This window comes from Manis javanica, chromosome 10 (genome assembly GCF_040802235.1).
Source record: "Manis javanica isolate MJ-LG chromosome 10, MJ_LKY, whole genome shotgun sequence".
NCBI lineage: Eukaryota > Metazoa > Chordata > Mammalia > Pholidota > Manidae > Manis > Manis javanica.
The window spans coordinates 26,112,529-26,140,382 of NC_133165.1; the positions used below are offsets into that span (position 1 = coordinate 26,112,529).

The window sequence follows — 27,854 nt, forward strand, 5'->3', positions numbered from 1 at the left end:
GAACACCCGGCAGCCGCACATTCTCTGAGGGAGCCTCTTCCAACGGAAACCTTTAAAACTTCAAAAATATGGTACAGAGATGTGGTGTTATGGGGATCGTGCTATCAGGCAATAGGGGCAGCAGAGCCGTGAGGTGGCGACAGATAAGAATACGGGGGCTGCCTGACAGCACGCAGACCTGGGGCGGTAGCCCTGTGCCTCTGGGATCACAGGGCACCCACAATCTCCTTTTGCTTTGATTACATGGTTTCCTTGAAACCTGAATTTGCAGTGAGGGCAGACAATGCCTTCTTTGGAGGCGGTCTCCACTATGCAAACTTTCTAATTCACATCTGAGTATGGGGAGGTTTTAAGTTTTAATTTAGTGTAAGTATTTAAATAGCTAAGCATAACTTGAAAGTAAATGTGTAGAAGAGGCTGGGCAGAGAGCTCCTGGTTGGAGCCACCCTGACTGGCCACAAGCATTGGCCACAGGACCCCCGGGTGCTGCAGCCATATGCTGACTTCAGGGCCCAGACTTTGTGTCAGCGCAGCCACCCCACAGCCAACACTGACACTCAGCCCAACTGAGCAGCTGGGCAACCTCACCAGCCACCTCCAGCCTTGTTCATAGCCAAACACACACAAGAAAAAAACAAGTGCTAATATTCATTTGAAACAAACATACTAAGAGGCTATTTTGAGTTCTAGTTCAATTTAGAACTATTCATAGGCCAATTTAATAACCAAAGACTGTGAAATCGACTGTGGAATAGTGGAATCCAGGTGGGGAGCCCACAGCACAATACCTCTGATCCAAGACAGGTAATTTAATTAGAGCAATGGCCCCTTCTCACCCATGCACGCACAGGCCTGAGTGCAGCCAGGGCCACCTGCTGGGACCAGCACTCCGCCTCGCTCGGCTCAGGGGCAAGGGGGCCCTGAGAAGCCAATCTGGCTGGGCACAGGTTTGTTGATGGCAGCCTGGGGGGCCTGGCAAACCTCAAGCCCTGCAGTTCTGGGCGCACAATGCTCTTGCATCCAGGCAGGGCTCACACTGGAGACCTCCCCTCCAGGAGCAGGCACAAATATATGCACAGCCACAGGGTAACTGCTGTCCACCTGCAGAGAGCTGGGTGCAAGCCTGAGCCCAGAGTACCGCGTTTTTGGCTGCTGGCTGCTCCGCTCACTATGCAGGCCCTTAGAACACAGTATGCCTCAGTCCTTCAGAGCACTGGGGTGCCTGACCTGAGGCCCTGTCCCCGTCTAAGGTGTCACAGAAACAAGAATGCTGACTGCAGGATGCCAACACAGGTCACATGTCCCGCAGCAACCAGACACGATGACAAAGCCTCTCGGGGCTTCTGGGCTGGGCCCAGGCCAGCAAAGCTCCTGTGCCCAGTTAGAATGAACCCCGTCTCCTACCGGCATAACGCTGTTCAAGAAATCACATGGGAAGGAACAAGGCCAGAGGACGCACGATGCTAAGATGCTAATGGAGGCCTGACACCAGCAGGGTCAGCAGTGGAGGGCAGCCCCAGGGCAGACCCAGCCTGAGTGCCTCTCAGCTTCGCCCTGGCCACAAGACAAGCCCCATCCTCCGCCTGCCAAGTCACATAGGCTCCACGTTCTCAAGGCCTGCCACCAGGCCTGGTATTTCGTTAGTGCTCAGTTTTCAAAAAGACAGACCTAGGCTGTAATGCCTAAGCTGCGCACAACAGGAGGCCACACTGCTGAGCACTGCCCACAGCGCCATCCAGGGCCACCTAGAAGCAAGCCTATGCACCATCCACTTGGCACTTCCCCAGCTCCAGCATGAGCTCCATGCCCTGGACAAACGGTGGGCATCACACCCCACCCAGCCCAACCTCACAGGGTTATGTCCCTCAGGCAAAGAAACACACATATCCTGTGAAGAGACAGAATTTAACACGAAGGACAGTCTACCAGGTGCAGAGATAGGAGCCGGGTGAGCGGGAGGCAGAAGGAACCTAAGCATCAGAGGACAGCAACCTCAGGAAGTTGTGGGAGCAAGGGAAGAGGCTGCCATCACTACAGCTAGGCCCTCAGAGAACCACTACTTAGGCCTTTAGTGCCAACCTGCGGGAGCCAGCGAGCACCCTGACACTACCAGCAGGAGATGGCATTGCCAGGAGGGAATGAGGGGTCAGCACCCCCACCCCTGTGCCTCACCCAGCCCTGCTGGAGGGGCCACTGAGGTGCCAGCTGGCAAGGCAGAGTGTGGGAGAGAGGTGAGGGTAGATGCACAAACTCAAAATCTGCAGCAGCAGGACATGCAGCAAAGGGGTGCATAACCATCTTGCAAGGGGAGGAGCAGGGGAGGGACCCCGACACCAGCAGGCTCTTCCGCACCAGATGGCTGGGCATTCCTAGGAAAAGGAACAGGACAAGGTGGGGTTGGGGGTGCAGAAAGAAAAGGGACAGAGGGCAGACCACAAGGGCCCATGCAAGAAGAGAGGGGCAGAGACGCAGACGACCTTCTCAGAGCTCACACAGCTTCAAAGGAAAGCAGAAAGTTGGGCTGCTATCTGCAGGGAGAGGAAGTCAGTAGGCACTTACTCCATGTATAAATCCATGCAGGCAGGTGACAGCATATAGCTCAGGGGAGCACCACAGTCAGGGAGCCTGGCCCTGTGCAAGGTGGCAGTGAAGGCCAAGCCCTCTGCTAGCAGGAAGGTTGGCTTCCGCAGGAGTGGTTTTCTTGTGTTCCAGGAATCCAGCCCAAAGTGCCCCAAAGTTGTTTTTGAAACCACCTGCCAACTGAAGGCTCCCCCAACCCAGATCTCACATGCCAAGGGCCCAGAAAGGGACTTCTATGGGCAACCCTGCCCACAGCCTCCAAAGGGAGCTCTGCAGGATGGAAGCCCACAGCCCACCCACAGGACCAGCACCTGGGGGCTCTCCTGGGTGCTCCCGGCCCACCCACAGGACCAGCACCCTGGGGGGCTATCCCAGTGCCCACGGCCCGCCCATGGGACCAGCACCCAGGGGGACTTTCCCCAGTGCCCATGGCCTACCCATGAGACCAGCACCCGGCCAACCCTCCCCTGCTGGTGGTGCTCTTCCCGTTCAATCTCAGCCTTTTCTGTGAAGCTAAGAAGAGAAACTCATGAAAAATTAAACCTCTGGTCTCCTGTTTAAGGTGAACTCAGGTCACTGGCATTTTGGTGAGCCCAGGAAGTTCAAAACAAAGCTTTTAGTTCTCAAAGGAGAAGCCGGCACATTTATCGATCAAGCCTTTTTGAGCCACCATCTGCTGAGCTTTGAAGACCTATCTTTCGCTGTGAGGGCCGTTGCAGCCGCGGGAGCAGGGCCCCGAGAGCCTCCCAGCCTCGGCACATCTTCATCAAGGAACAATGCGAGGAGGCACACACTCTGAGGTGGCAGCAGACATTTCAGTGACCTTCTTCAGACAGACCACCGCCCACTCCTGGCTCTTCTCCCAACTCCTGCTGGCCTCGACAGGAACAGTATGGAACAGTAGCTGCCACACACTCCCCGTGGGGCAGAGGGTGGCCATCCTCTGTGGGAGACGGCCTGACGCTTGTGTGGGGCGAGGCTTTGCACCGAGTCTCTTCTGGGCCTACGCATACCCAAAAACCACAGCCAACCAGGTTCAAAGCAAGGGCACCTCACAGCCGTGTACACCTCCTCAATGGCACAAGAAAGACAGTCACAGTAAGCACAGGGTCACACATGCTTTGTTTCTTATGGCCACTCCGAAGCACCCGCCAGACAGCATGAGGTAACCACTGCAGGTCTAACCACTGCAATGGGCTAGACACACATGGTTGCAGGGAAAGGACAGGTGCAGCTGAGGTTGGAGGAGTGGACAGTGGCAAACGCAGGCAGTGTAATGGGTGTGCCAGTCAGGTGCTCCAACCCAGGACACCTGCCCTGTGCACCATCAGGCCTGGGGGATGTGACTGAGCTGCAGTTCCAAATGATGCCAAGGATTGGGCCGACAGAAAGGTCACCACCAGCTCAATGGACAGGGCTGCAGAGATGCACCGGAGTGGCAGGGGAGACATGGGGGGAACCCAGCCAGAGGGCACCTGTGAGGCATAGGGCACAGTGTGAGGGACACAATGCACGTATGTGCTGAGCCCTGAGAGGGACAAACACTAGCTAACAGCACAGTGAGGGAGCAGCAGGAAGCGAAGGGTACCAGAGGGTCTGCAGACAGAAAAGGGATATGGCAGCCAGCTTCCAGTACTAAGGGCCATCCTGGCTTCCATGGGGAGACAGCAGTTAGAGCCAAGTGACAAAAAACCTCTCGGGGCTGCCAAGGATGCACAGGGCTGCTTGGTAAGTGGTCAGCCTCCAGCCAAGTGGGCCTTTGGTTATGGGCTGGTCCGCCATCTGGGAGGGAACCTGCAGAGGAGGCCGTACCGCTGGCACCGGGTCCCCTGCAACACCCATTTCCTCATGGACTTTGGGTTTGTTTCTGGAAGCTTAGACTAGAGGATTAATAGCAGATGGATGGGGTGGCCACACATTCAACAGAACACCAGGAAGCAGCAGATCATACACGAACTGAGCACGCTCTCTCCAAGCAGGCCAGCAGGGAGGAACTGGGGGCCACATGGGCTTCATCGTGGCCACAGGTTCACTCCCTCCTCCAGTGGCCTCTGCACAAGACTTCAGTTTTCAACACAGTCTATGCCCTGGGTGGAGAGAGGTCCTGGGAAGCCTTCTAAGCAAGGCCCTTGGGGGCAGAGGGACACGTGCCAACAGCAGGAGGAGCAGAGGCCCCCCCTACCCTTGCCCACCCCTTCAGAGGTGCCCAGCAGCCACAAGACAAGCAGCAACACCACTCACACAGACCCAGACCCTTGGCTTCTGCACTTTCTAGGGGCAATTCTGCAGGAAAGATGCGAGGGAGGCCAGTGGTGGCTGTGGGTGGGCAATGAGGGTAGGCAGGGCCACCACTGACGTGAGAGCAGCTCTGGAAGGCTGACCTTCTGAAGGAGGTGCTGGACGTGCAGACCAGGGTGGGTCTTGGGACAGGGACCTCAAGACGGGGCCAATCAGGTCCACACAGGGAGCAGGTGGGGAGCCAGAGCAAAGGGGCCATGCCAGGCACACAGAGCTCCCAGGCGGGTATCCAGAGCTGGGTTCTACCCTGACCTCTGACCGCTCCTGCTTGAACCTGACCACACCCCCCGCCCTGTGAGGGGCACAGTTGCTCACCCAGCTGCACAGCCAGAACCTGGAGCCCCCCTCCCCATTACTCCATTACTCCCCCCAACCCCACCCCCCACCATACCTCAGCACATCTGACCACCACCTCCCCCACCCACACTGCTAGAGCCAGGCCAGGCTGTGCCCCTCACCCTCCCGACACAGCCCACAAACCCACCTGGCAACCTCACCCTGCCAAGGCCGCTGTGTTCCATCAGCAGCCACGTTCAAGGCTCGACCAGCCTGCCTGGGTCTCCCCGCAGTCCTGCCTCGGCCACTTCCTCCCCACACCAGCCACCTCCACAAAGCGCCCCATAGGAGTACTGCCTCCTCTGCCATCCTACCCAAACCTTCCTCACTCTTGCTCACAACCCCCCATGCTTTCCCTTCATGTCCCAGTTCGCTGTGTGAGTGTGTGCTTGTCTGTTCAGTGCCCTGAAGCTCCCCGTCAGGGCAGAGGTGGGGTTAGCTCACTGCTCTGTACATGCATCAGCACGGGCAGGGCTTCCACATGTGCTCGGCTCACAGTTCCCGAGACAGTCCCACCCCTCAGGGAAGAGTCCCCAGCTCTCAGGGAAGGGAGGGGACAGGGTATCTGGGCCTCAGGAAAGGGTAGGAATGGCAGCAGGGCTGAACCAGGTGCCAGGAAGTGCCCCAGGGCAAGTATGCTGTAAGGCTCCTGGGAGCAGAGGCACACGGTGCTGAGGGGCTGGGAGCTGGGGGAGCCGTGGGAAGACCCCACCACCAGAGGGCACGCTCCGGCCAGGCTGAGAACAGAGCTGGCCCCGCTGTGCTCCCGAAGCACCTGGAAACGTGCACCCAGCCACGCGTACGGGCCCCAGTAGGGAGCCACACAGCAGTCAGCGAGGCATGGTGAAAGGCCAGACCAGCACAAGGGCTGAGTCCCAGATGGGGAGGAGCTGGCACCACACTCAGAGTCCCACCCCCAGCCCTGCCGCCGGCGTGGTTCTCACACCACAGACCCCTGGAGGCCAGCTCAGCAGAAGAGGCTCACTGCCCAGCCCAGGGCACCTGCGAGAGTGAACAGCAGCACGTGGGGAGGAGGACGGGGCCCTGGACTCTGCCAGCTGGGGGTGCGAGCCCCTCAGTGTGTGATGCTCAGGGCACCACGCAGCCCCCACCTGCCAACTCCTCACTGACAGGAAGGAGCTCTCCGGGCAACGGGGACTCTAACAAGCCGCCTGTGCGAAGTGACAGCCAGTCTGCGCTCCTCTCCCGTGTCCCTGCCTTAGGGAGGCCGTGTCTGGCCTTTCTGAGTGCCCACCAAGGCTCCTTGGTAAGGAGCTGGCTGAGAGTCACATCAGTTCAGTCTCCTTAGGCTTCACATGGACTAAGAACGCGGAGGGGTCCGCAGCCAGGAGCTCCGAGAAAGGCGGAGCCCAAAGGCCGACCTCCACGCAGGTGCGGCAGAGCCCCGCGGGGAGGGACCCTCTCATGCAGACCTCTTGCTGAGTGCCCCCAGAACCCGAGAGGGAAGTACCGGTGCATTGTGTCCCTGCTCCCTGACGAGGGAACAAGCCTCTTGATGAGGCATGAGCTGGGCTCCTGGCCAGGCCCGAGTCCCATCTACATACGCGGGCACCTTCCTTGTGAGGCCAGCTGGGGCCAGGTGCAGCCTGGGACCAGGGCTCCCTAGTCCTGCCAGGGGGTGGCTTTGGCACATGTCGGGCAAAAGGAAGGGGGACCAGATACAGGAGGGAGGGCGGGAGGCAGGCAGCCCCTCCCGTCTGGTCCTGCTCAGACTCACGGGGGGCCTTGGAGAGGGAGCAGCGAGCCTCACCCTGGCCCCACAACACCCGGTGTGGCACATGGCTGGCTGTCTTTATTTACACCATCTAAATCCAATCTTAAATGCCTCCAAGTGCCATTACACATTTCTCTGAAAAAATAAATAAAAACCCAAACAGTGGAAACAAAACTAGAGAATGAGAAAAACAAAGGCTGAAATAACTACCCACCAAAGGCCAGCAAGGGAGCAGGCTGGGAAGCCGCGGTGGCTCCCAGGGGTTTTCCCTCCATCTCTGGTGAATACATCGTAACCTCTCATCCACTGGGATCACCAAATCCAATCTGCATTCCCAGATGAACAGAGGCCACACAGGCAACACCTCCATTTGACCCTGGAATGTGAGAAGGAAAACTACCCTTTGCATTTCAGTGCAATCCCACCCATGACAAACGACCCAGCTGAGCTGATCAGTCAGCAGCCTGTAATCACATGGGGTGCGGCAGTGGGGAGCCAGAGTGAGGCTGGCTTGGGGCATCCTGTGGGGCAAGCCAGCCTCTGCCCAGGTCACTGAGATCCGGAGAGGGCAACACAGTGGGGACCAGAGGGCATACGGCCCCCCGGAGTGGCCTCACTCGGGCCAGCAAGCCTGGGGGGGATGATGGCACATGGAGGACTGAGGGGACCCTATGCCCAGGGACACAGGGATGCTTGCCAAGTGCCCAAAGTGCCAGAAGACGCCCAGGTCTGATCTCTCTGGGTGGGAGAGAAGGACTGTCGCTGAGCATCCAGGTCTGCACACAGCCACGTCATAGAAGTGCATGAGGACTCAGGGGAGACGCATGGACAGCAGGCAGCAGGGCCGGCCCAGGGCCCAAGGGAGGTGCTGCCTGCTTCTGAAAAGAATTGCACTGGGACACAGCCGTACCCGTGCATTCATGCAGGGTTGGTGGCCGCATTTCCTGTGACACACATCACAGCCCAAACAGGCACAAGCATTGCCTATCTGGCCCTTAGTGAAACAGACTGCTGGTCACTGCCCTCTATACAGCTGTCTGTGTTAAGGCCCAGAAAGGCGTGCAGAGGGTGGAGAGACATGGAAGGGCCGGCCCCTCAGGGCTCCCAATGCTGGAGCCAACAAGCCCCTACAAGCCTGGGTGGACCAGAGGCTCTGAGATTGCTAGACTTGCATGGAAAGGATGACCCTATGAAGTTCCCCATCCACTCACAGCCGGGCACCCGGCTCACCCACAGCCACCATCCTGGGCGGCACCATCTCTCCCAGTCTGCTCAGAGCCAGGCACCCCACGCACTCATGCCCACTTCCTGGGTGGCCCCATCTCTCCCCATCTGCTCACAGCCGGGCACCCCGCTCACCCACACCCACCTCCTGGGCGGCCCCATCTCTCCCAGGGCAGGGCTTGACGGGCTCCAGGTATGACACCACACCCCCCATTCCCATGTGGTGGCAACCACGGAGCTCTGGTGAGGCCCTGTGGGCACAAGGGCAGAGGAGGGGCTCAGAGCAGCACCCATGTGTTCGTTCGTGCCCATCTCAGCTACGCCCTGACTCCTGCTCCCCTCAAGGCCAGGGCATGGCCTTCCCAAGGCCACGGAGCTGCAAGTGGGCAGCCAGGACAAAACCTGTGTCCTGCAAGCTAAGAGCTGGGCACCCACAACCTTCCCCCCAGGATCCCCCACCTCCCCATGTGCCCCTCCCCTGTGTCAAGGGGCAGAGCCACACCTACCAGGCAGGCAGGGCGCTGGGTGCAGGTCTGGGTGGACAAGCGGCATGTGAGGGGAGGAGGGGCACGCTGGGCCCATTCGGTGCTCAGTCGCTAAGAGGGAACTGAGGGGTGGGAAGAGGCCTGAGCCGGGGCAGGTGGGACACTGCCAACACGTGGAACTGCCCAGGCAGGCAACCTGTACACACACACAGGGAACAACTCTAGACAGGAGTTCACGGCCTATGCAGGCAGCGCCCCAAGCACTCAGCCTCAGGCCCTCATTTGTCCTGACAACTGGGGGCAGGCCCCACGCCCCAGCAGGAAGCTGCTGGCACCCCATGCCCTGGGTTGTCCTAACAACTGGGGTCAAGTCCCACACACAAGCAGGAAGCTGCTGGCGCCCGTGTGTCCCATGGAGGGTGCCCAGCAAGTGCTGGCACCTCACCGTTTACTTGCTGGGTGACGTCCACCTCCTCCCAGAGACAAGGAACCATTCTTCAAGAAAATGAGGCCATTTGAATGGACATGGAATGATATTCAAAATAGATACTACGAGAAAAGCAAACTGCCGTCCCTGGAGCATCTACCTGGAGCAGAGAGCTGAGTTAGGCCAGGTTCTGATATACACTGTTTCTGCATGCAATGCATCAGCACCTCTACCCAGCCATCCCTGGGCTCTGTGCCAGAAATAAAAACAAATAGGACAGAAAGACAATGTAAAAGATCACAGCCCTGTCCTCAAGGAGTTTACTATCCAGGAGCAGGAGAGAGCACAAGTGACAGTCCTGCACAGCCAGCAGGGACAGGCAGGCCCGAGAAGCTGAGAGCAAAGAGGAGGCTGAGCAAGGGGCGGCGTGACAGCCCCCAGAGGAGAGCCTCCCGAGCAGGAGGAGGGGGCCCGAGCAGAAGGCAGGGGGCCCAGTGGGCGGGGTAGGGTCTCCCAGTCCACCAGCAAGGACAGGTCAGAGGAATCAGCTGGAGGAGGGAAGCCCTCCAACCAGGCATGTGGGGTGGACACTGCAGGAACTGTACTCACAGGGAGCCCTGAGTGGTGGGCTCCCCAAGCCCCTCTTCGAGGACCCCACAGCCCAGTCAGCAGCTCTGGCGCCGAGGTTCCCAGCATGCCCGACCACCAGCAGTGTAGCGAGCAGAGTGGGATTGCCTGCTCTCAGCTCAGGTTCGATCCACGCCTGACGCCGATGTCCTCCAGCTGCTGGCGGCCCTGACTAATAAAGCCCGTCCTGACTGTTTATTTTCCCATCGATTTTCCTGTCCTGACACAGAGCACAGAAGTCGATACCCACTTAGGTGCAGCACCTACATGGGGACACCGACATCAACTCCCTCCTGGAGTACTGCTGTCCCCCACTTGTGAGGAGCCCCCCGTCAGGGACGCAGAACACGGCAGGCTCCATGGGGGCACCTACAGAGCAGCGGCCCCTGCACGCACACAGCATGTGGTAACCATGGCCGACAAGCTCTCTAAATGTGTCGCCCCACTTAATAAACATCTCCACAGCATCTTCCAGGCTGCAACAGCAAGAGGAGAAAATGAAGTCTAAAGAATTATTGGTTTCTCTCCCCTTGTTTTTCAGTGAGAGTTGGGAGCAAGCGCAGCACCTGCCCGTCCATCACTCTGCTGGCAGCTCGCTCACTCCCCCCATGCGCCTGCACCCCCCGACCTGGCACTGACTTGAGACACCAGCTCCATGCAGTTTATTTCCTCCAGAACTTTAAGAACTGATTGAGACAGATGTGACCTGTAAAGGTAGGGTTAATGCCTGTTGGAGCTGCAGGCTCCGCTTGCCTCACACTGGGGGTGCCAGGTGCCCCCCATGCTACAGGCTGGCAGGGGACACCAGGAGAGCTAGGGAGTGGAGGCTGGCATGGGCACACTGTTGGGAGACTCCAAGTATGACAGGGTGGGGCTGCCTGCGGGGGTCGGGAGACGGACGTGCTCCGCCCGCTGGAGCAGCCTTTCCAAGGCACGGGCACCTACTGTGCAACAGCTTCCCGCAAGCTCATGGCCATCATGCAGCTGCCTGTATGGTGGAGATGGGGATCCCAGGGCTCAGTGCGGGGACCAGGGACTTACAAGGTCAGGTCCCTCAGTCCTGACCCTGCACTAGTTGAGACCACAAGCTGACAGAGCAGATTCACTGCTGGCAGCTCCTCAAATCAGTGCAGACTGCATACCTACTGTGTGTCAGACACCACTTGGGCCAAGCAGACACATCAGGGAATGTCTCCCAGCAGCACATGGCAAGAAAGACAGACATCCTGGAACATGTGAGGTGGGTGTGAGCACCAGGGCCTCCCTCCCGCCCCTGCAGTGACCCCAAACCCCAACTCAGTGAGCACATATCTCCCCAGCTACACCACAGCCCGAACCAGTCCCGACGGGTGGGGGCATGCAGCCTGTCCTCCCAGTGGTTCCTCCACTGTAATGTCTGCCGTGCGTATTTTCGCTCAGGGCTACGTTCTGCCAGCACAAGGCCACCATGCTGTCTCGGGCATTCTCCACCCTGCCGCCACCGACACGCCAGAGGAACATCATTCACAACCACAGCCAGGAAGATGAGCCAGCGCTGGGCCAGAGAGAGATTCTGCCAGCAGTGGCCAAGAGGACTTAAGCCCCATGAAATGCTCACAGGCCCAGCCTTGCTTTACCACAGACTTGAGACTCCAGTAGCCGCCTAAACAGGGAGGTCTACCCCCAGTCACTTACCAGCCCCACCCAAAAGTGGGGGGCCTGTCCTGTGGGGCTTGAGCTCATCTTCAACACAGCCCCACTTACAAACTACAAAGCGCTTGCTGCTGATGAGCATTTTCCACACATGGCCCCCTTAGGGCAGATGACACAGCGTGGAGTCATAAGTGCACAGAGTGCCCCTAGCCTTGCCCCAACTCCTGGGCGGCTGGCCCGCATGCCGCCTCCATGCCGCTCAGTCCCAGCCCGTATAGGGAGCAAGCCACAGGCTGCTGCCACGCCCCCAGCGGCCAGGGCACCCCATCCACCCATTCCCACAGCAGGGAATTTGGTTACTTGTGGGGCATCTTCTCAGTGAGCCTGGCTTGGTTCTCAGGCATCACCTAACATTACAAAACCGTTTTTTGAGTAATTGACTCATTTTCTTACCCAAGTAAACTTTACATTTAAAAAAAATCTACCATTTTAACCATTTAAAGTGCATAATTTGGTGGATTTTAGTGTATTTGTCATGCTGTCCAAACATCAACACCAATTCAAGACGACTTTCCTCATTCCCAAAAAGAAACCCCATCCCTGCTCACAGTGCCCGTCGCCCTGCCTGGGCATCCCTCACCATGTGGCTGCCATTTCCTGCCATAGACACTTCATGCCGATGGAGTTGTGTGCTTCGCAGCCCCACCCGGCCTGCCCGCACGGTTCCAGGTTTCTGAGGCCCGTCCCCACAGCAGTGGCCCTGTGCATTGCTTCTGTGGGTACAGAGTCCTCGAAGGATGGGTGGACTGTGGTCTGTCTACCCATCTGTCAGCTAGGCATTTGGGTTCCTTCCATCCTTTAGCTAATGTGAACACTATGGACACTCACTTGCAGGCATCTGTGTGAATGTGCACTTCCATTCTCCACAAGTGGATCGCTCAGTCATATGAACTCTGTGGTTTAACCCCCGGAGAACCTGCTAAACAGAGCCCATGGGTATCGCCCCTTTTATATTCCCACCAGTAATCCGTGAGGGTTCCCATCCCTCCACACCTCACCAATACCGCTACTTCCATTTTTTAAATGAATATTATAAAACCTGTTATGTGACATAATGATACACGTGCCGTTATTGTTACGTATGAAGCATCATCTTCATCCCAGCCATCCTAGTGGGCCCGATGTGAAGCCTCACTGTAGCTTTATATTCCGCTTACTGTCTCTGTGGCTGGGACTCCTCCAGGGGCCTCTGAGGCTGGCTGACCTCTCTGCACCACACATACTCCATCCACGCTGGGGCGGGGTCAGTGCCCGCTCCTTCCTTAGGGTGGATGGCATTCTCTGGTATGGACCTATCACCTGCTGTTCATCCACCCTCCCGCTGACAGACACCTGGCTGCTTCCGGCTTGAGGCTGCTGTGAAAAGTGCTGATAGGACACGGCTGTGCAGGTACCTGTTCGGGTCACGTGGGCAGAGCGCCTGCAGCCTCCCCTCCCACCACGGTGCACACGGGCTACAATTTCTCTGTGTCCTCACCAGCGTGTGTCAGCCAGCTCGTCTTTGAAAGGAGACACTTCTGCTCACCCTGTCCTCTGTCGTGTCTCCATCTTCTCATCTTGCTCACCTATGGCCTTTGCGGCTGGCTTTCTTTGGCTCTGGGCCAGTCTGCTCCTCCTTCCTCACTAGGGAAGTCATGACCAGGTCTCTGCTCCTTCAGTAGAGGCACCAACAGTTCTGCATTTCCCTTGAGTACCACGTTGGCTGCATCCCAGATTTAGTGTTTTCCTTCTCCTTCTTCAGAGTATTCCCTAACGTCCCTGTGATTCCGTCCTTGGCTCCTGGTCATTAAGGAGTATGCTACTTAATTTCCACCTACTTTGTGGCCTAGCACATGGTCTGTTCTGGTGTTCATTCCCTGTGCACTGGAGAGGAATTGCAATGCTGCACGGTGGAATGTTCTAGAAACATCTCCATGCCCAAACGCCCTCCCTACCACATGAGCTCCACGGAGAGGAGGCACGTAAAGTCCCCCACTGAGCCCTGTGCTCAGCTCAGGCGAATCCGAATCCACCTGCAGGCACAGCAGGAACAAGGTGGCACCTGGTACACAGACCACCAGGCCCCAGGGCCACACTCTGATTTGCTGGTGAAGTCTGATCCATGAAGGAGGTCCACCTCAGCGCAGGCAGGAAGCAGGACCCAAGCCCAGGCCCAGGCAGGCTCTGTCTACAGGCATGCCATCGGAGGGCTGCCCACAGGCGCAGAGGTGCCCCCAGACACGGCGGGTGCCTTCCTCACACCCTGTGGGCAACTGCAACAAGGAAGAGCTGCCACCCTGGGAATTGTGGGCTCATCTCAATTAGTCACCCCCTTCCCCACGAGCTCCCTCCCCAAGTATACTTCAAGGATTAATCTGGAGGCGCCCTGCACCCTGCAACAGGAGGAAACAGCCTGGTAACAAAGAAAAGTGCTTCTCTTTACACAAATTCTTCTAGCAAATGGATTTCCCAGTGGCCATCTGTCTCGGAGATTAGCATCCCAAAGCCCCACCAGCACAGAGGGAGGCAGCTCTGGCTGAGCCCAACTTTACAATAGTTGAAAAGGTGCCATTTAAATGATAATGATGCGAAGTGCTTAGGAAGCACAGAAAGATCCCAAATGCACCTAAGGCTCCCAGGCAGAGGAGGGGCAGCTGGCCCAGGCAGGCTGGCCCACACCCTGTCTCCACAGTCAGCCCTCCTCTGGCCAGCTGCACACAAGGTGAGCTGGAGCCCTGGGCCTCCTAGGTGCAGTCAGAGTTACCAGGAAAAGCAAACTGGGGGCACAAGTCTGCCTCCCCAGAGTCCCCGCCCCACCCCATCCCAGGTGGCCTTGGGCCTGGCCTCTCACACTTAGTACCAGAAATTCAGGAGGCAGCTATGCCCTTATTATCTCAAGAGCTTGATTCGCCTTCCCGATCACTGACTAAGATCCCTGGGGTGGAGGTGCCCTTTGTTTATCCACTCCCTGCTGACAGTCAATGACTGCAAACAAAATTCTACCACCTTCATGGACAGGGTTCTGGGCAGACCTGTTTTCAACTCGTGGGCAAAAACCTAGGAGCTGCCTGCTGGGTCATATGCATGTTAAGACTGTTCAGCTTTGTAGGAAACCACCAGGCTGCTTTCCAAAGTGATGTTCGATCTGCACCATGCCCAGGGGCAGTCGTTAGGTTCGTTAGATTTCAGCCTGTTTTCAGCCATTCTCATAGTAGTATGGTGCTGTCTCTGTGTTTCCGTTTGCATTTCCTTGCTGACAGTGATGTGGAGCACCCTTCCTTATGCTTATCTGCCCTCTGAATCTTCCTTAGCAAAGCATCTGTTCAGACATTTCACTCATTTTTAAATTAGGTTTTTTCTTATTGTTGAGTTTTAAGAGCTCTTTATATATTCTGGATACAAGTCCTTCATCAGTTACATGATTTGCAAGTGTTTTCTCCCTGTTTCTTGTCTTTTCCTTCTCTTAACAGTATCTTTCCCAGAGCAAAAGCTTTCCATTTTAATGAAGACATATTTATCAATTTTTTAATTTTATGGATTGTGCTTTTGGTGTTTTAACTAGAAACTCATTGTCAAACCCGGAATCATGAAGATTTTCCCTTTATTTCTTCTAGAAGATCAAAGGGTCTTTCTTAAGTGTTAAACAAGATAACCTGTATATAAAAGCACTTAGCCCAAACTCAATTGTTCAAAAATTGTTGGCTTTAAAAATGTGCATACTTTTGGAACAATTCCACATCTAGAAATCCGTCCTATAGAAATAATCAATGATGCAAACAAAGACTTAGGAACATGTGTATTAATCAGGATATTGTTTAGAATAGTGAAAACAATTACGTATCTAACAGTTAAGAGTTTGGCTAAATATTTATAAAGTACTTACAGCCAAAAAGTTGTTTTGAAAGAATATTTAATATGGGAAATGTGAACTAAAGATTAAACAAATAAGAAACCCAAACCAAAGAGAGCACATATTACATCTTTTCTAAAAACTACATTAGGAAAACACACATTTTTGGTATCCATAAACATCAGGAAGCACCTAAGCCAACACATGCACAATGGTTTTCACTGGGCAGAAGGATTATGGGAAACCTTTATTTTCATCTGTTCTGGTTTTTCTTCTCATGCTTTGTTAAACGTTCTGAATGAAAATAAATTCCTTTTGTAATAAGAATTTAAAAGTTATTCAAATAAAATGCTGACATCTTTTCCTCCTCCTGCCTCCTTCCTTCCAGGTGTGGAACACAGCCTCCACACGTGGAGCGAGCAGACACATCGAGCCTTGGGGGAGAAGCAGGTCCCTGAGGCCAGTGCTCCGCCTCGCACCCCACAACCAGGGTTGCTGGCCTGCAGTGCGTGGGCAGTAAGTAAACACTCACACTGACTGATCAATGGGCTGCAGGACAAGACTGCCAAGAGAAACCCAAGAGCGCTGGCCAGAGCTCAAGTGTCTGGAACGGCGCAGGTGCAGATGTCAGGTCGCCAGCCAGGTCATCCAGAAACTGTACCCATAAACATGAAGCCGATGCAGAGACAAACAGGACAAATGGACCACAGGGAACACCAAAAACAGAAAGTGGGGCCTCAGAAAAGAAGGTGACCCTAAACGTAGGGAAGGCCTAAAACCAGGAGGGCAGCATTCCTATGGGCATGCGGGAGGTTGAAGATACACAGCCCAGATGCAAATTCACAGTCACTTGCTGGTACTGCTCTGAGCTGTGCATGTAGCCCCATCTGCCCATCAACCAGTCCTGAGAGTCTCCACATAATACTGGTGGCACCTTCACAGAAATCAGGGTGCCAATGCCACAGGAGGGCCTACAGTCAGGGAGAGCAAGGCCGTCCTTGAGGCCCCAGGGACCCCAGCCAGGACGCAAACCAGCAGCTTTCACTGATGCAAATGAATCAAGCCCTGCAGACAGAGGCCACCACTTATGGCTGTGCAGACACTTCCTGGCACTACTCCCACGCCCTCTACTTCAGCAAGAGGAGGGGGCATGCTCATGTGTCCACCACACCCCCCAAGACCATTCCCATTAACATGCACATGCCACGGCCCTCCCACCCTCCAACAAAGCCTGTCCTGTCTGTCTGCAGACACTCTTCCAATCCTCTCATACCCTTTGCAGAAACAAACCCACCGGCTCACTGCACTGCCCCTGCCTGCCCTCTCTCATACCATCCCAGCCAGACCTTCCACACACCACGCCACAGGGACACGCTGCTGTCCAGGAGTGACGGCCCTGTGAGGAACTAAGTCCTTGCCTCAGTAGACCAGCCTGCAGCCTTCACAAGCTCACGCCCCCATCATGACTCATGGCTTCCAGAAGTCCCCGGTACTGGCTTCCTCCACCCCTGACCTCTGGAGCTGGAGTAATCCAGGGCTTGGGCCTCCCTGACCTCTCGCCCTTGGTCCATGCTCATCAGAAGCCAAGGACCAGCATGTGAACCAGAATGGCCGACCGGTGACGGCAGTCCAGGAGGGAAGCGGTCTCCTCCAAGGTGACAGGCCAAGGGGCTGCCACCTTCAAAAATTCTCCTCTGGAGCCCTACATTTTGCCCCACTCCACAAGTTTCAGGTGGATGGCGGGTCTAAATGGGGAAGGCAAGGCAATAAAACTTCTTGAAGAAACACAGTAGAACATTTTTCTGATCTCAGTAACCAAAGATTTCTTAAAGAGGATACAAAAAGAGGTGACCAGACCAGAAACACCTGGCAAATTGGACTCAAAACCAAGCACTTGCATTCATAAAAAACACCAATGACAGCATCAGACAGGAAGCCACAAGAGAAGGCATGTGCTATACACACACACACAGATTATGTAAAGAATTCCAACAAATCAGTATAAGCAAACAACCCAACAGGAAAATGGGCAGAAGACATGACTATGCACATCACAGAACAAGATGCCCAAATGGCCAATAAATACACAAAAGGCGCCCAACTGCGCTGGCCATCAGAGAAAAGCAGAATAAACCAAGTGTGGAATTATGTATGACTTGCCCTCCAGGGCAGCCGAGGAGCCGCCCGAGGACTCCTGGTGGGAGTGAGGGCATAGCCATGCCCATGCAAAGCAGTGCTCCCGCTGGGGAAACTGCTCACCATGTGTGTGTTGGATGACCCGCAGTTCCACTCCTGGGTGTTCATCTGACAAACGCAGAGTACACCTCCCAAAAGACATGCACTTGCATGCTCACAGCAGCGCTATTCATAAGCAGCCCAAACTGAAAACCACCCAGTGCCTACCAACAGAATGGAGTCAAAGACCACAGTGTAGTCTCAAAATGGAGCATCTCGGGTCACAGCAGGGAGCCAATGACACCTACGCTAACAGGCGTGATTCTCGACCAAACAGGAGCGAGGGATGAAATCATGCAATCCCACCCACATAGTGTGGCCAGTAGCCAGGCTGGTGGTCTCCAGGACAGGGTGAGGTAACCGGGAAGGGCAGGAGACAGGCTTGGGGGGCTGGCCAAGTGTTCACTGACCATCGGTTCTCTCACATGCAGTGCACTCGGTGAGAAGTCAGGCAAACAAGCCAAAGCCTCAGACTGGAGAATCATCAAACTACAAGAATTACTATGAAATCAGGTGTCTTTTCAAGGATTTTACAAAGGAAAAGCACATGCTGCTCCTTCCACATCCAGCCTTCCTTTAACCTGGAAGAACGGGAGAGCAGCACAGTGGCCACAGAGCTGGCACACTCACAGGGTTAACTGGAGACAGCAGCAGGGGGATTTACTGGCCGGGGGATATGGACGGCCCTGGGTATCACCGAAAGACAGGAATGGACAGAGGAGGGAGGGCAGAGAGTTGGCAGCCCATGAGGGGCAAAGAGGCAGGTCCCTCGGAAGCCACCTTCCTGCCCTGCCTGCTGAGGGAGGACACAGAGATGCACACGCCAGGATATGCTGAGCACAGGCCAGCACATGTGGGCAGGTGTGGCCAGGCCTCTGGGAAGCACTGAGGAGACGGCAGTGAGAGTTGAGTACCTGCAAACCATCACTGCAGGGCCACAGGACTTGCAGCACAGAGTACGGACTGGGGGCCAGAGAGAGAGGTGAGGTGTGCAGAGGTCTTTCTGGGGAGGCTAAGGCTCTGTGGAGCAGGAGAAAGTGTGATGGGAAGGGTTTGGGAGAGGCAGCAAAGCTACAGCAGGTGAGATGGGTCCCCCAAGAGTCTTCAGGCCACTTAAATCTAATTCCTGCAGGACCAGTAGAAATCTGAGTGGGCACTGCTATCTTGGAGCATGAAAAAGAGCAAGCAAGCGTGGTGGCCATGCTGGCACATCAACAAAGTCTGGCATCACGGCAGCCCCGCAAGTCCACAGGCCCTGCTGACTAAAGGGCGAGGTCCAGGCCTCCAGGACACATGCCAGCAAAGGGTCATCTGAGCTGGCCATGCAAGAGTTCCCAGAAAGAGGAGGCTGTCCTCCTACACAGTCAGGAACAAGGCCAGTGCCTCTGGAGTGTGTGAGCTGTTGGCATCCCCTTCCCAGTGCCCGGCCACCTGGAGATGGTGTGAAGGCTGGTCCTGGGTATGCCGACCCCCTCGCTCAGCAGACACCTGGACTCTGGTTTCCATACTCTCCAGAGCCCACATCCTTTCCTGCTGCTTTTTCCCTGGGTTTGGCAGTTTGCATTTCCTGCCACCCTCTTGGGCTCCAGCAGCACTAACCACCACCCCACCTCCTGCTTCACTTGCCGTGGGCAAGGGGGGTGCTTGAGCAGCCCCAGAAGGGCCGTCCCTGTTGAAGATGTTTCCAGGGTGGCTGGCTCCCCATGCCACAATGGCGTCATGGAGTTCCTCAGCACAGGACAGAGGGCCCAGGGTCCGGTCACCGAGACCGAGACTCACCTGGGGAGGGCTGTGGCTGCGGGAGGACCTTCCAGTAGATGTTTCACGCAGGCCCCTCCCAAAGAGCCCAACAACGGACACAAGAGGCCGGGCTAGCGCAGGCTGCACCCACCCACCACCAGACCAGTGCCCAAAGGGCGGGAGCAGAGAACACAGAGCATGATAGGAAAGCTGGTCACAACCTGGGCTCTGGCCCATCTATAGCCCTGGGTGGGGGCTTTCCTTCCAGGCCCCTGCAACCTTGTCTACAATATGGGCTTCCCTGTAACTCAGGGCACAAGACCAGTCACACATGAAGGGTGCCCGAACAGAATGGGGCTGAGCGTAATGCGATGAACAGACTGGGACGGCTGCAAGGGAAGCGTGGGAGCAGGGCCTCTGGCCCAGGCATGGCACAGCTGCCCCTGCTGTGCACTACAGTCTCTGCGTCCTTACACACAGGCATCAGGTGACCTCAGACGGCTCCCTCAGGTGTAATCTCTGCTGGTGGGCATCGCACCCGACAGAAGGTCCTGCTCAGCATGTGACACCCCTTTGGGTGAAAACAAGATGTAACTCAGTCAAAGTCTGGCCTCAGACAAAGGAACCAAGTGGGATCGCCTGCAGAACAGGCCTCATGCTGCAGAGGCCCAGCACGTCAGGGTCCGTGAGGAGAGCTAGTAACACCTCCTCTGGATCTGAAGAAACAAAGCAGTTTCAACTCAGACTTTCAGACTGACCTTATTGGGTTTGGGGTGATGGATGGTGCTGGCCTTTGTCAGAGCCCCCAGGTGGCCTCACAGGTCAGACCATACATGCAGACCCAGCAAATGCTGGTCCACTCCACACAGAGCGGGGAGACACACACTGCTGCCTCAGCCTGCATGTCTCTGTCTGGTGCTCAGCATCTCCAAACCCTATGTGATGAGCAGGCTAAAGACGGGAAAGATGCGCAGGGGCAGAACCTCGTCGGCCAGGTACTAGGGGGCCCCTCTGTCCCACTGACTCTCTGAGGCGCATTGGCTATGGCACTCCTGCAATGGGAGAGCTGGGGCTCAGCAAGCAGGAGTCAGTGGCCAAGGCCACCTTCCGGGCCTGGCCGAAGACACCCGCCTGCCTGCGCAGCTCCCCATGCACTACGGATGGCAAGGCCTTGCTCCGTTGGCATTCACCGGCACTCTGCTCTCTCCCCTTTGCCTTCTTTTGTGCAGTGGAGTTGAGTAGCTAATCTGCTATCTCCCAGCTGCAAATGTTCAAGCATTTTTCCCTTCTATTTAAAAAGTAAAACCTTTTAGATTTGCAAGACAGACAGAAACCCAGCTTTACAGTACTACCTGCTACTCAGAGGCCAGACAGGACCAGGTCCAGAAGAGAACACATCACACTGGGAGACAGCAAAGCCCAGAAGCCTGAAGTAGAAGACACCCACTTCTCTTCAAAACTCTGCCACCCATGGTCCACAGAGGCCCCCTACCATAACATGAAAACCAGCTCAACCACCAAAGCCTGGTGACAGTCCCGAGGCACAAGTTAGCCTCAAGGTCTGCGGAGCACAGTCTGTGGGAGGTGGCCCCAGCCCACTGCTGACTGCAAGGAGCCCCCAGTGAGCCAAGCCCAGCCGTTCATCCTCCACTCCGTAGCTGCCTGCAGGATCCCTGCACGGAGGGGCCGCCTCATCCTTTATTGTCCCCCCACACAGCCTGGAGCAGTTTGGGGAACACAGGTGCTCAGTAATTACCTGCTGACAGCTTGGGATGAAGAGTAAAGCAAATGCCACGAGCTAGTGAGTTCTAGGGACAGGCGTGTGCCACTCTGCCAAGGCTAGAGCCAGTGACTGGAGTGCCTTCCTGGAGCAGAGCTGACAGATGCCACTGACTGATATCAGTCTGAGGTCTTGTTTACTCCTAAAACCTTCAGAGAGAAAGCAGCAGCTTTTAGAAACAAGAGATTTAAGAGAAGGTCATAGTATTCCAGGCCCTCCTGGGAATGGAAAGCCTGTTTCCTGGAGATGGCAAGGAATGTCAACTGGCCTTCACAAGATGGGCGGGGTGCTCCTCGGACTCTGCCATCAGCTTGCCCCCCCACCCAGCAGGGTCTTAGCACCCTGGGGCTGGGGGCCAGGCACCATCCTCAGTGCTAACTCCTGCTGCACATGGGGCACTAGCTGAACAGCAGCAAGCCGTGCCCACAGGAGACAGGGGGTGCCCAGAGCTGCAATGCCTCATCTGGCTGCACATCCTAACTTCAGTTGGGCAATTTGTTCTGTATTTATTATCATTTTAAATAATGATTCAGGCCCTGTAGGGGCTGCGAGGGTGGGAAGTAAATGGCTCCAGGAGGCCTCAGGGGTTTAGGGAGGGCCCACAGAGGGGGCCAGCCAAGCAGGGTGCAGGGGACCACAGGCCTCTCTCCCTCCGGCTCACCTTCTTCTCCAGAGACTCCCTGACAAATTGACATTGGTGTTAAAATTTTACCATTTATTTAACAGCTCAGTTATTAACTAAGTCTCATTTGCACGTGTCAGAGGAAGAGAAAAATAACATAATTAACCATTTCCCCCATCAACAAAGGAAGGGGGTTGGGCTGCCAGTCGGCTTTCAAGTGGTTTCTCCCTGCTCTATGCAGCCCACTCCCCTGTATCAGGAAAGATTTCTAATCTTATCCTTTGTCCTAAGGGTCTGGAAAAATTCTCCTTCCACTTATGGGAAGTGTAAAAAGACCAGCTTAAATACTGTCCTTCTAACTACAGGAGCCTGCCACCAACAGAAGACCCTAGGCCACGGCTACCATGTCCGGCACGAGCAGCCAGCTCTGGCCCTGAAAGCATCTCTATCCTGGAAGTGGGTCAGGTGCACAGTGGCATCAGCCACTGAAGGACAGGACGGGCAGATACTCCTCACCAAAAGCCTTCAAAATGAGGGACTGTTACTGTGCTCAGGCACCACTGAGCCCCAAGCCAGCAGGACTTGCCGCATGTTGGTGAGTATCTGTCAGGCAGAGAAGGAACGAGGGCCAGCGCATGGCCCCGCGCTGCCAGCAGAGGCCTGATAGGGAGGCCACCCTCACCTGGATCCTAGGTGCTGCCAGGTGGGGGCAAACCCTGCCCTCTCTGGACCTGGGACCCTCTTCTGTAACACAGGAGCCCTGCAGTGCAGGCACAAGAGACCAAGTCCCACAGCAGGGCACATGGCAGGTGTTGAGCAAGAGCAAGCCCTGGGGCTGCACCGGGCACCTGCTCCATCAATGCAGAAGGGACCTGAGACCCTGCCCAAAGATTGGGATGTTGGCGGGAAGGTGAGGCAAACGCGCAGAGTGAGCTCTGCAGAGAGGTATGCCTATTCGGGGAAGCACCCCACAACCTAGGAGAGACTCACCTTTCCTGAAGGTGCCAGCACCCTGGGATCAGGCTCCAGGCCATGCACACAGCTGTGGGGACACCTGCAGCAGCCTGCCCCTGGGCGAGGCCTCCTCCTCCCATGTGCTCCCTTTTCCTGGAGAGACCTCACCAAGGACTAACTGCTACTTGGGCTTCAGGCCTCCAGTTCAATGTCCCCTGCGCCCCTGGGGGCCATGCCTGACAAGCCTGCCTTGCCTCGTGCCCTGGGCTGACCCCCCACAGCCACGCTGGCTCTCATGTGGCTCCTCAAATATCACAAACTCAGCGAGGCCACAGGCCACGGTCTTTCCATGACCCGGTGGACCACAGGTGGCGCAGCAGTGTTCAGTGAACATGCTCCACTTGAAAGAACACACAGATGAGGGAAGAAAGGAGGGAAGAGGAAAGGAAATACAGGTGGACTCCAGCGCCCCACTCTCAGGACTAGATAGCAGGGCTGAGCGCACCTTGCCTCAGAGCTCCAGCCCTCCCTAGGCAGCCACAAACCACAGGTGGCTGAGACTCAGGCGAGGACCCCAAGAGGGAGCTGGGAAGAGGAGTGAGCGAGGGGAGGGCACACACGGTGCCCAGGCAGCCCGAGGCGCAGCACAGTGGGCTGAGCCATGGAACAAGCCGCATCCCCAGAGTGCCCTGAACTCTGAACAAGGCAGGAGGAAGGGGGCTGGGGGCCACCATGCACTTCTGAGCCCTGATCACAGCTGTAAAACAGGCGCCAAGAGTGGGAGAAATCAGCCCCCAGGAACTGAGTGGAGACCTGAAGCTGCAGCCACTGTCTGCAAACGCTGATGAATGGCTGTGCTCAACAGCTGCAGAAGTGCCCTGTCAGGTAAGTACTGACTGCAGCCCCAAGGCCAGCCGCTCAACAGGTAACATCTGTCAGTAAGTCATGGTGCTTGAATCACCAGCCCCCAGATGCCAGCGTGGGCCAGGACAAAGGCTGGGCAGGTGACAGCCAGCCTGGCCAGGCACGCCCCTGGACCCCGGACCTCTGTACCTGGAGCCATCAGAGAACAGGGGGCAGAGCAGGGGCACAGTGTGGCCCTTGAGGCTGCAGCCTTTGATTTCAGACCCATGTGTCAAAAAACTGCTGCCTGCAGGAGGCGGCTCTCCCAGGAGAGGATCTGGTAAAGAACATGAAAAAGAATGAAATGTCACCAGCAAGGAAGGACACTGAGCCTGTCTGTGGAGGAAGCTCCCCCCCGACACCAGCTCTACAGCCTAAATGAACTTACTCCTCAATAAAGCCTTAACCTTATGAGAACATGGCCGTTTTACATGTCCATGCCTTGTTCAGACATCCCCAGTGCCTGCCCCGTGGGAGACAGTGCTGCCAGATCCCCCTGTAATGATCCCAGCACAGGGGGGCCCAATCGGCCAACATCAATCACCCAGTCCCATACTGGGCCTTGTATGGCCAGGGGGATGGGTCGGGTCTGGCCTGGCCTGCGGCTGCTTCCCTTTCCCACGTGTGCTGTAAGTGAAAAGATCTGATTCCCCTGGTGGCTGGGTGGTAGTCATAAAACCCCAGCTCAGGGACTCTTCCCAGGATGCAGGGAAAGGGCCTACTCCCCTCTGAATACTAGAACATGCTGAGAATTACACACTGTCTGTCAAGTCCAAAATGGGGCCCCTGCGCCAGCCACCCCCAGAGCCCACCTCTCTCTGGGTGCAGACTCGGGAGCAGGAGGGGCTGACTCCTGCAGTTCTCCGAAAGCAGTCTATGTGAGAACCTCACTCTGCCACAGCTGGACCAGCCTCTGGTCTCTCTGAGATGCTATGCCGTGAGTAAGAGGGGAAGGTAGGGCCCTGCCAGCAGGAAGCTCACCGTTCACCAAGGACGTTGGTCACAGCCAAGTAAACAAGTGCCCGAGTAAGTGCCCACCGGCCTGGCTGGTTTCAGAAGGCAGCATCCAAACTAGGCGCACAGAGGCAGCACACACAGGGCGGAGGGGCTCAGGGGGCTCAGGGGGCAGCCTGAGAGGCAGTGTCCCAGACTTCACAGCCAGGAAGGGCCACCACCACAGACTACAGCAGGGGAGCCATCTGGAGAAGGGGGGCGGGTCCAGGAACGAGCCCACAGAAGTTCAGGGCAGGTGGGAGGCGGGGTGGGAATGGAGCCAAGCCTGCTGCCCTGAGGCCACAGTCCAGCAGAGCAGGAGGGCTTCACACAGCACAGCCAGGTGATCCTGAGGCAGTGCAGGCCAGGCCCCCTGCCACCCGCAGGAAGGCACTCCAGGAGGTGGCCGCCCCCTGGCCAGGAGGACCTCCCTCCACAGGGTCTACAGTTGGTTCCCAGAACAAACGTGTCACTGTGCCCCCAGCCGTGAGTCCAGATGGCTGTGTGTCTGCACACCTCCGGCTTCTGAGGGTGGGGGTCACTGTGGCAGCTCTCGCCCTCACACTGCCCACCCGGCCACTGTGCTCAGCTCCACACCTGTCTAGCGCTCAGACATGTGTGCTCCTGCAAACACCTGCCAAGCTTTACCTGGTGCAGCAGAGACCCTTCCAACCTGGCTTAAGCACTGAGGGGGAAGCGCCCCGTGCCTCTGTCAGGAGAGACAGGCCCTCTCCCAGAGAACCCTCCCCCTCAGCCCTCCCACAGCCCCTACCTGAGGACACCCCCACAAAGCCTACACAGAGGTCAGCCGCCTGTCAGGGACAGGCTGTCGGGCCTCAGCCAGAATGAACAGAGGGAACTCCCGCACCCCCTCTCAGACTAGTGGGTGCAGGTGGCCTTCCCACACTGAGGACATTCTAGGGCCATGAGACCTCCAAGCCAGAAGGCCTGGCTCTGCTGCAGCAGAGGAGGGAGCCATCCCAGCCCACAAGGGGGCTCCTCCCCATCCCCTACAAACCAACAGGGGTCTTGATGGGGACCCTCCCAGTCCTGACCGGCAACAGCTGCACATCAGACCTGGGGGGCAGGGGATGGGTGCCGGAAGGCACGGGCCCATCTGAGGAGGAGAGAGCACCAGCCAGGTGCAACAACGAGCTCTCCCAGGCTCTGCACCAGCAGTACCTAGGAAGGCAGGCACCGGAGCCCAGCTCCAGAAGGGTGAATGTGGGTGCTCTGTGCCCAGGCCGGCACCGCTCAGTCCCTGGCAGCTCAGGAGAAGGGGCAGCAAGGCACTAGGAATCTGGTGCTGCGATGGAGCATGTGCTCGTCTCCCGCTGGCAGCTGCAGTTGGGATGGGCAGGCAGGGCATATGAGATTTCACTGCGGAGTGAGGGAGGCAGGACAGGACGGTAGGTCAGAGGCAGCCAGGAGGCCAGGAGACAGGAGGCCTGCACAGAGGCAGCAGAGGAGAGAGCACTAGAGAGGCCCTGGGGGCAGACTGGGAGGGCGCCAGAGGGCTCCCTGGGCAGCACAGGGGTCTCCTCTCTTCCAGCCCCTCCCACCTTAGCTGGCCAGAAGCCCTTCACCTGCACCCATCTATTCATACCAACAAGCATCCTGCTCCCCACTGGGGAACACCATACCCCACATTGATCTTCCCAGTATGTAAATTAACCCACTCTTCTCATCTTTAAGCAGCTGACCACTGCAACGGACAGTCCCAATCCTCCAGGCTGGGCCCCCATGACCTCCCTGGTGGCTCTGAGGGGGCCCCCACCTCTCTGCTCAGCCTCACCTTCTCCAGCGTCCAGTCTTGACCCCGGCCACTCTCTCCTCCCATCCCCCGGCCTCTGCTTCCCTGTGCCAGCCCAGAGAGGCCTGTGGGCCCCGCAGGTCATTCTCCCAGCAGACCCATCCCAAGGGCAGGTGGCAGGCCTACCTGGCTCAGTGACACATCACAGCACATGCAGCAGTCCCTGCCACACCATAAATATGGGGAAAAGCTGAAAAATCAAGCAATTCTCATCCTTGGTATGAATTTAAAGTTTATTTGGGATCTGAGTCAGGAAAAAAGATTTCATAAAGCCCAAATCTCAGCATTATGAAGTGTAACGGCTTTCTGGGTCTCATTTTATTCCCACTTCAAAACCACCGGAGAAGGTTCCAGAGCCCATGCTTGGCGGGTGAGAAGCCGAGGCAAAAGGTGCCAAGCGGCTTCTCCAAGGACTCCGAACATTTGATGATCCTGCCGGAACCTCCTATGCTCTGCGCTTCCACGGGGCTCAACCCAGACGTCTATCAAAGCTGCCAGCCAGGAACAGGCGATAAATGGATGCAAGCGGGCTGGTTAGAATTACCGACCTCTCAGCTGCCACCCCAGACCAGGAGCTGGCATCCTGGGGATGGTGCCCAGCACCTGGTGCTGGGGACAGCTGTCTTTGGACTCGCCCACTTAGCAATTTCCAGAGCCCCACAATACAGTGCCCAGGCCTGTGGTGGACAGCTGACAGCAGCGACCACCAAAAGGCCCTGTCCCAGTCTCTCGGTGAGGAGGGGATGAGGCGTCCATCCAGGTGCTCAGAATGTACCTATTTCAAAACTTGCTGACCAAACACCCCAAAATGGATCATTTTAAAATAAAAGCAAACGCTGGAGATGTTCATTATGTATGATAACATTTCTGCTAAACAGAACAAACTCTGGGGTTCTATCGAACTAGTTCCGGTGGGATTCGCAACTGCTGTAATCCACTATTCAGGCTCTATCTCATTAACATAGCAGCCTAATTGGCATCTAGTGCCGCATCGCATCTCACAACAAGCAAGGTGTAATTATGGTAAAAGGAGCACTCCAGCGGTTCCAGTGTAATTCACGTCATTCATCTAGTGAGAATAAGCACAGATGTTCCATTGGAAGACAGAGGAAGACAGGCGCCTTTCAAATGAGACTTTTTTTTTAGTTTAAAACTTTAAGATAAAAAGTTATTTAAGTGAAATTTACAAAGCAGTGTTTTCTCCCTTTGTTTTACTTGCTTTAGGGTATTAACTTTCAAAGGCTGGTTCCGCTTAATTTGATTTTTCATTTTCAAATGAACATCTGTGTTTAGGTCTAAAAAGCTCTTTGTTTAAACATACAGAGCCCCAGAAAGGGTCTGAACAAAGCCTTCCTCTGTAAACACTTGATTACCAGGAAGGCCTGGTGCACAGAGGGATCCGGGCTTACTAGGATGGGGGGATCTGCTCTGGCATTCTCTCTTCTGAGCTGGTGGGACACCTGCCTCTTCAGGAAACAACAAAGGCACCCCCACTGGGTACCACTTGGGCTCAGGGCTTCCCTGGAGGTGGGGACAGGGCAGGAGCACATGTCTCCAGAAAGGGTCAAGCACATTCCATTC

General features: G+C 56.2%; 1 protein-coding gene across 7 annotated transcripts in view; it reads right to left on the bottom strand.

Moving 5' to 3' along the window:
* MAD1L1 (mitotic arrest deficient 1 like 1) overlaps positions 1-27,854 on the bottom strand; it is a 418,618-nt gene that overhangs the window by 258,868 nt on the left and 131,896 nt on the right. The window contains exon 1 of one of the 7 annotated variants that reach the window (XM_037008497.2): positions 22,601-22,659. The exons of the other annotated variants lie outside the window; for them this stretch is intronic. Within the exon in view, the coding sequence (XP_036864392.1) occupies positions 22,601-22,644 (44 nt within the window). The 5' untranslated portion in view covers positions 22,645-22,659. Of the gene's footprint in view, positions 1-22,600; positions 22,660-27,854 lie in introns of those variants that run through there. 7 annotated transcript variants of the gene reach the window in all.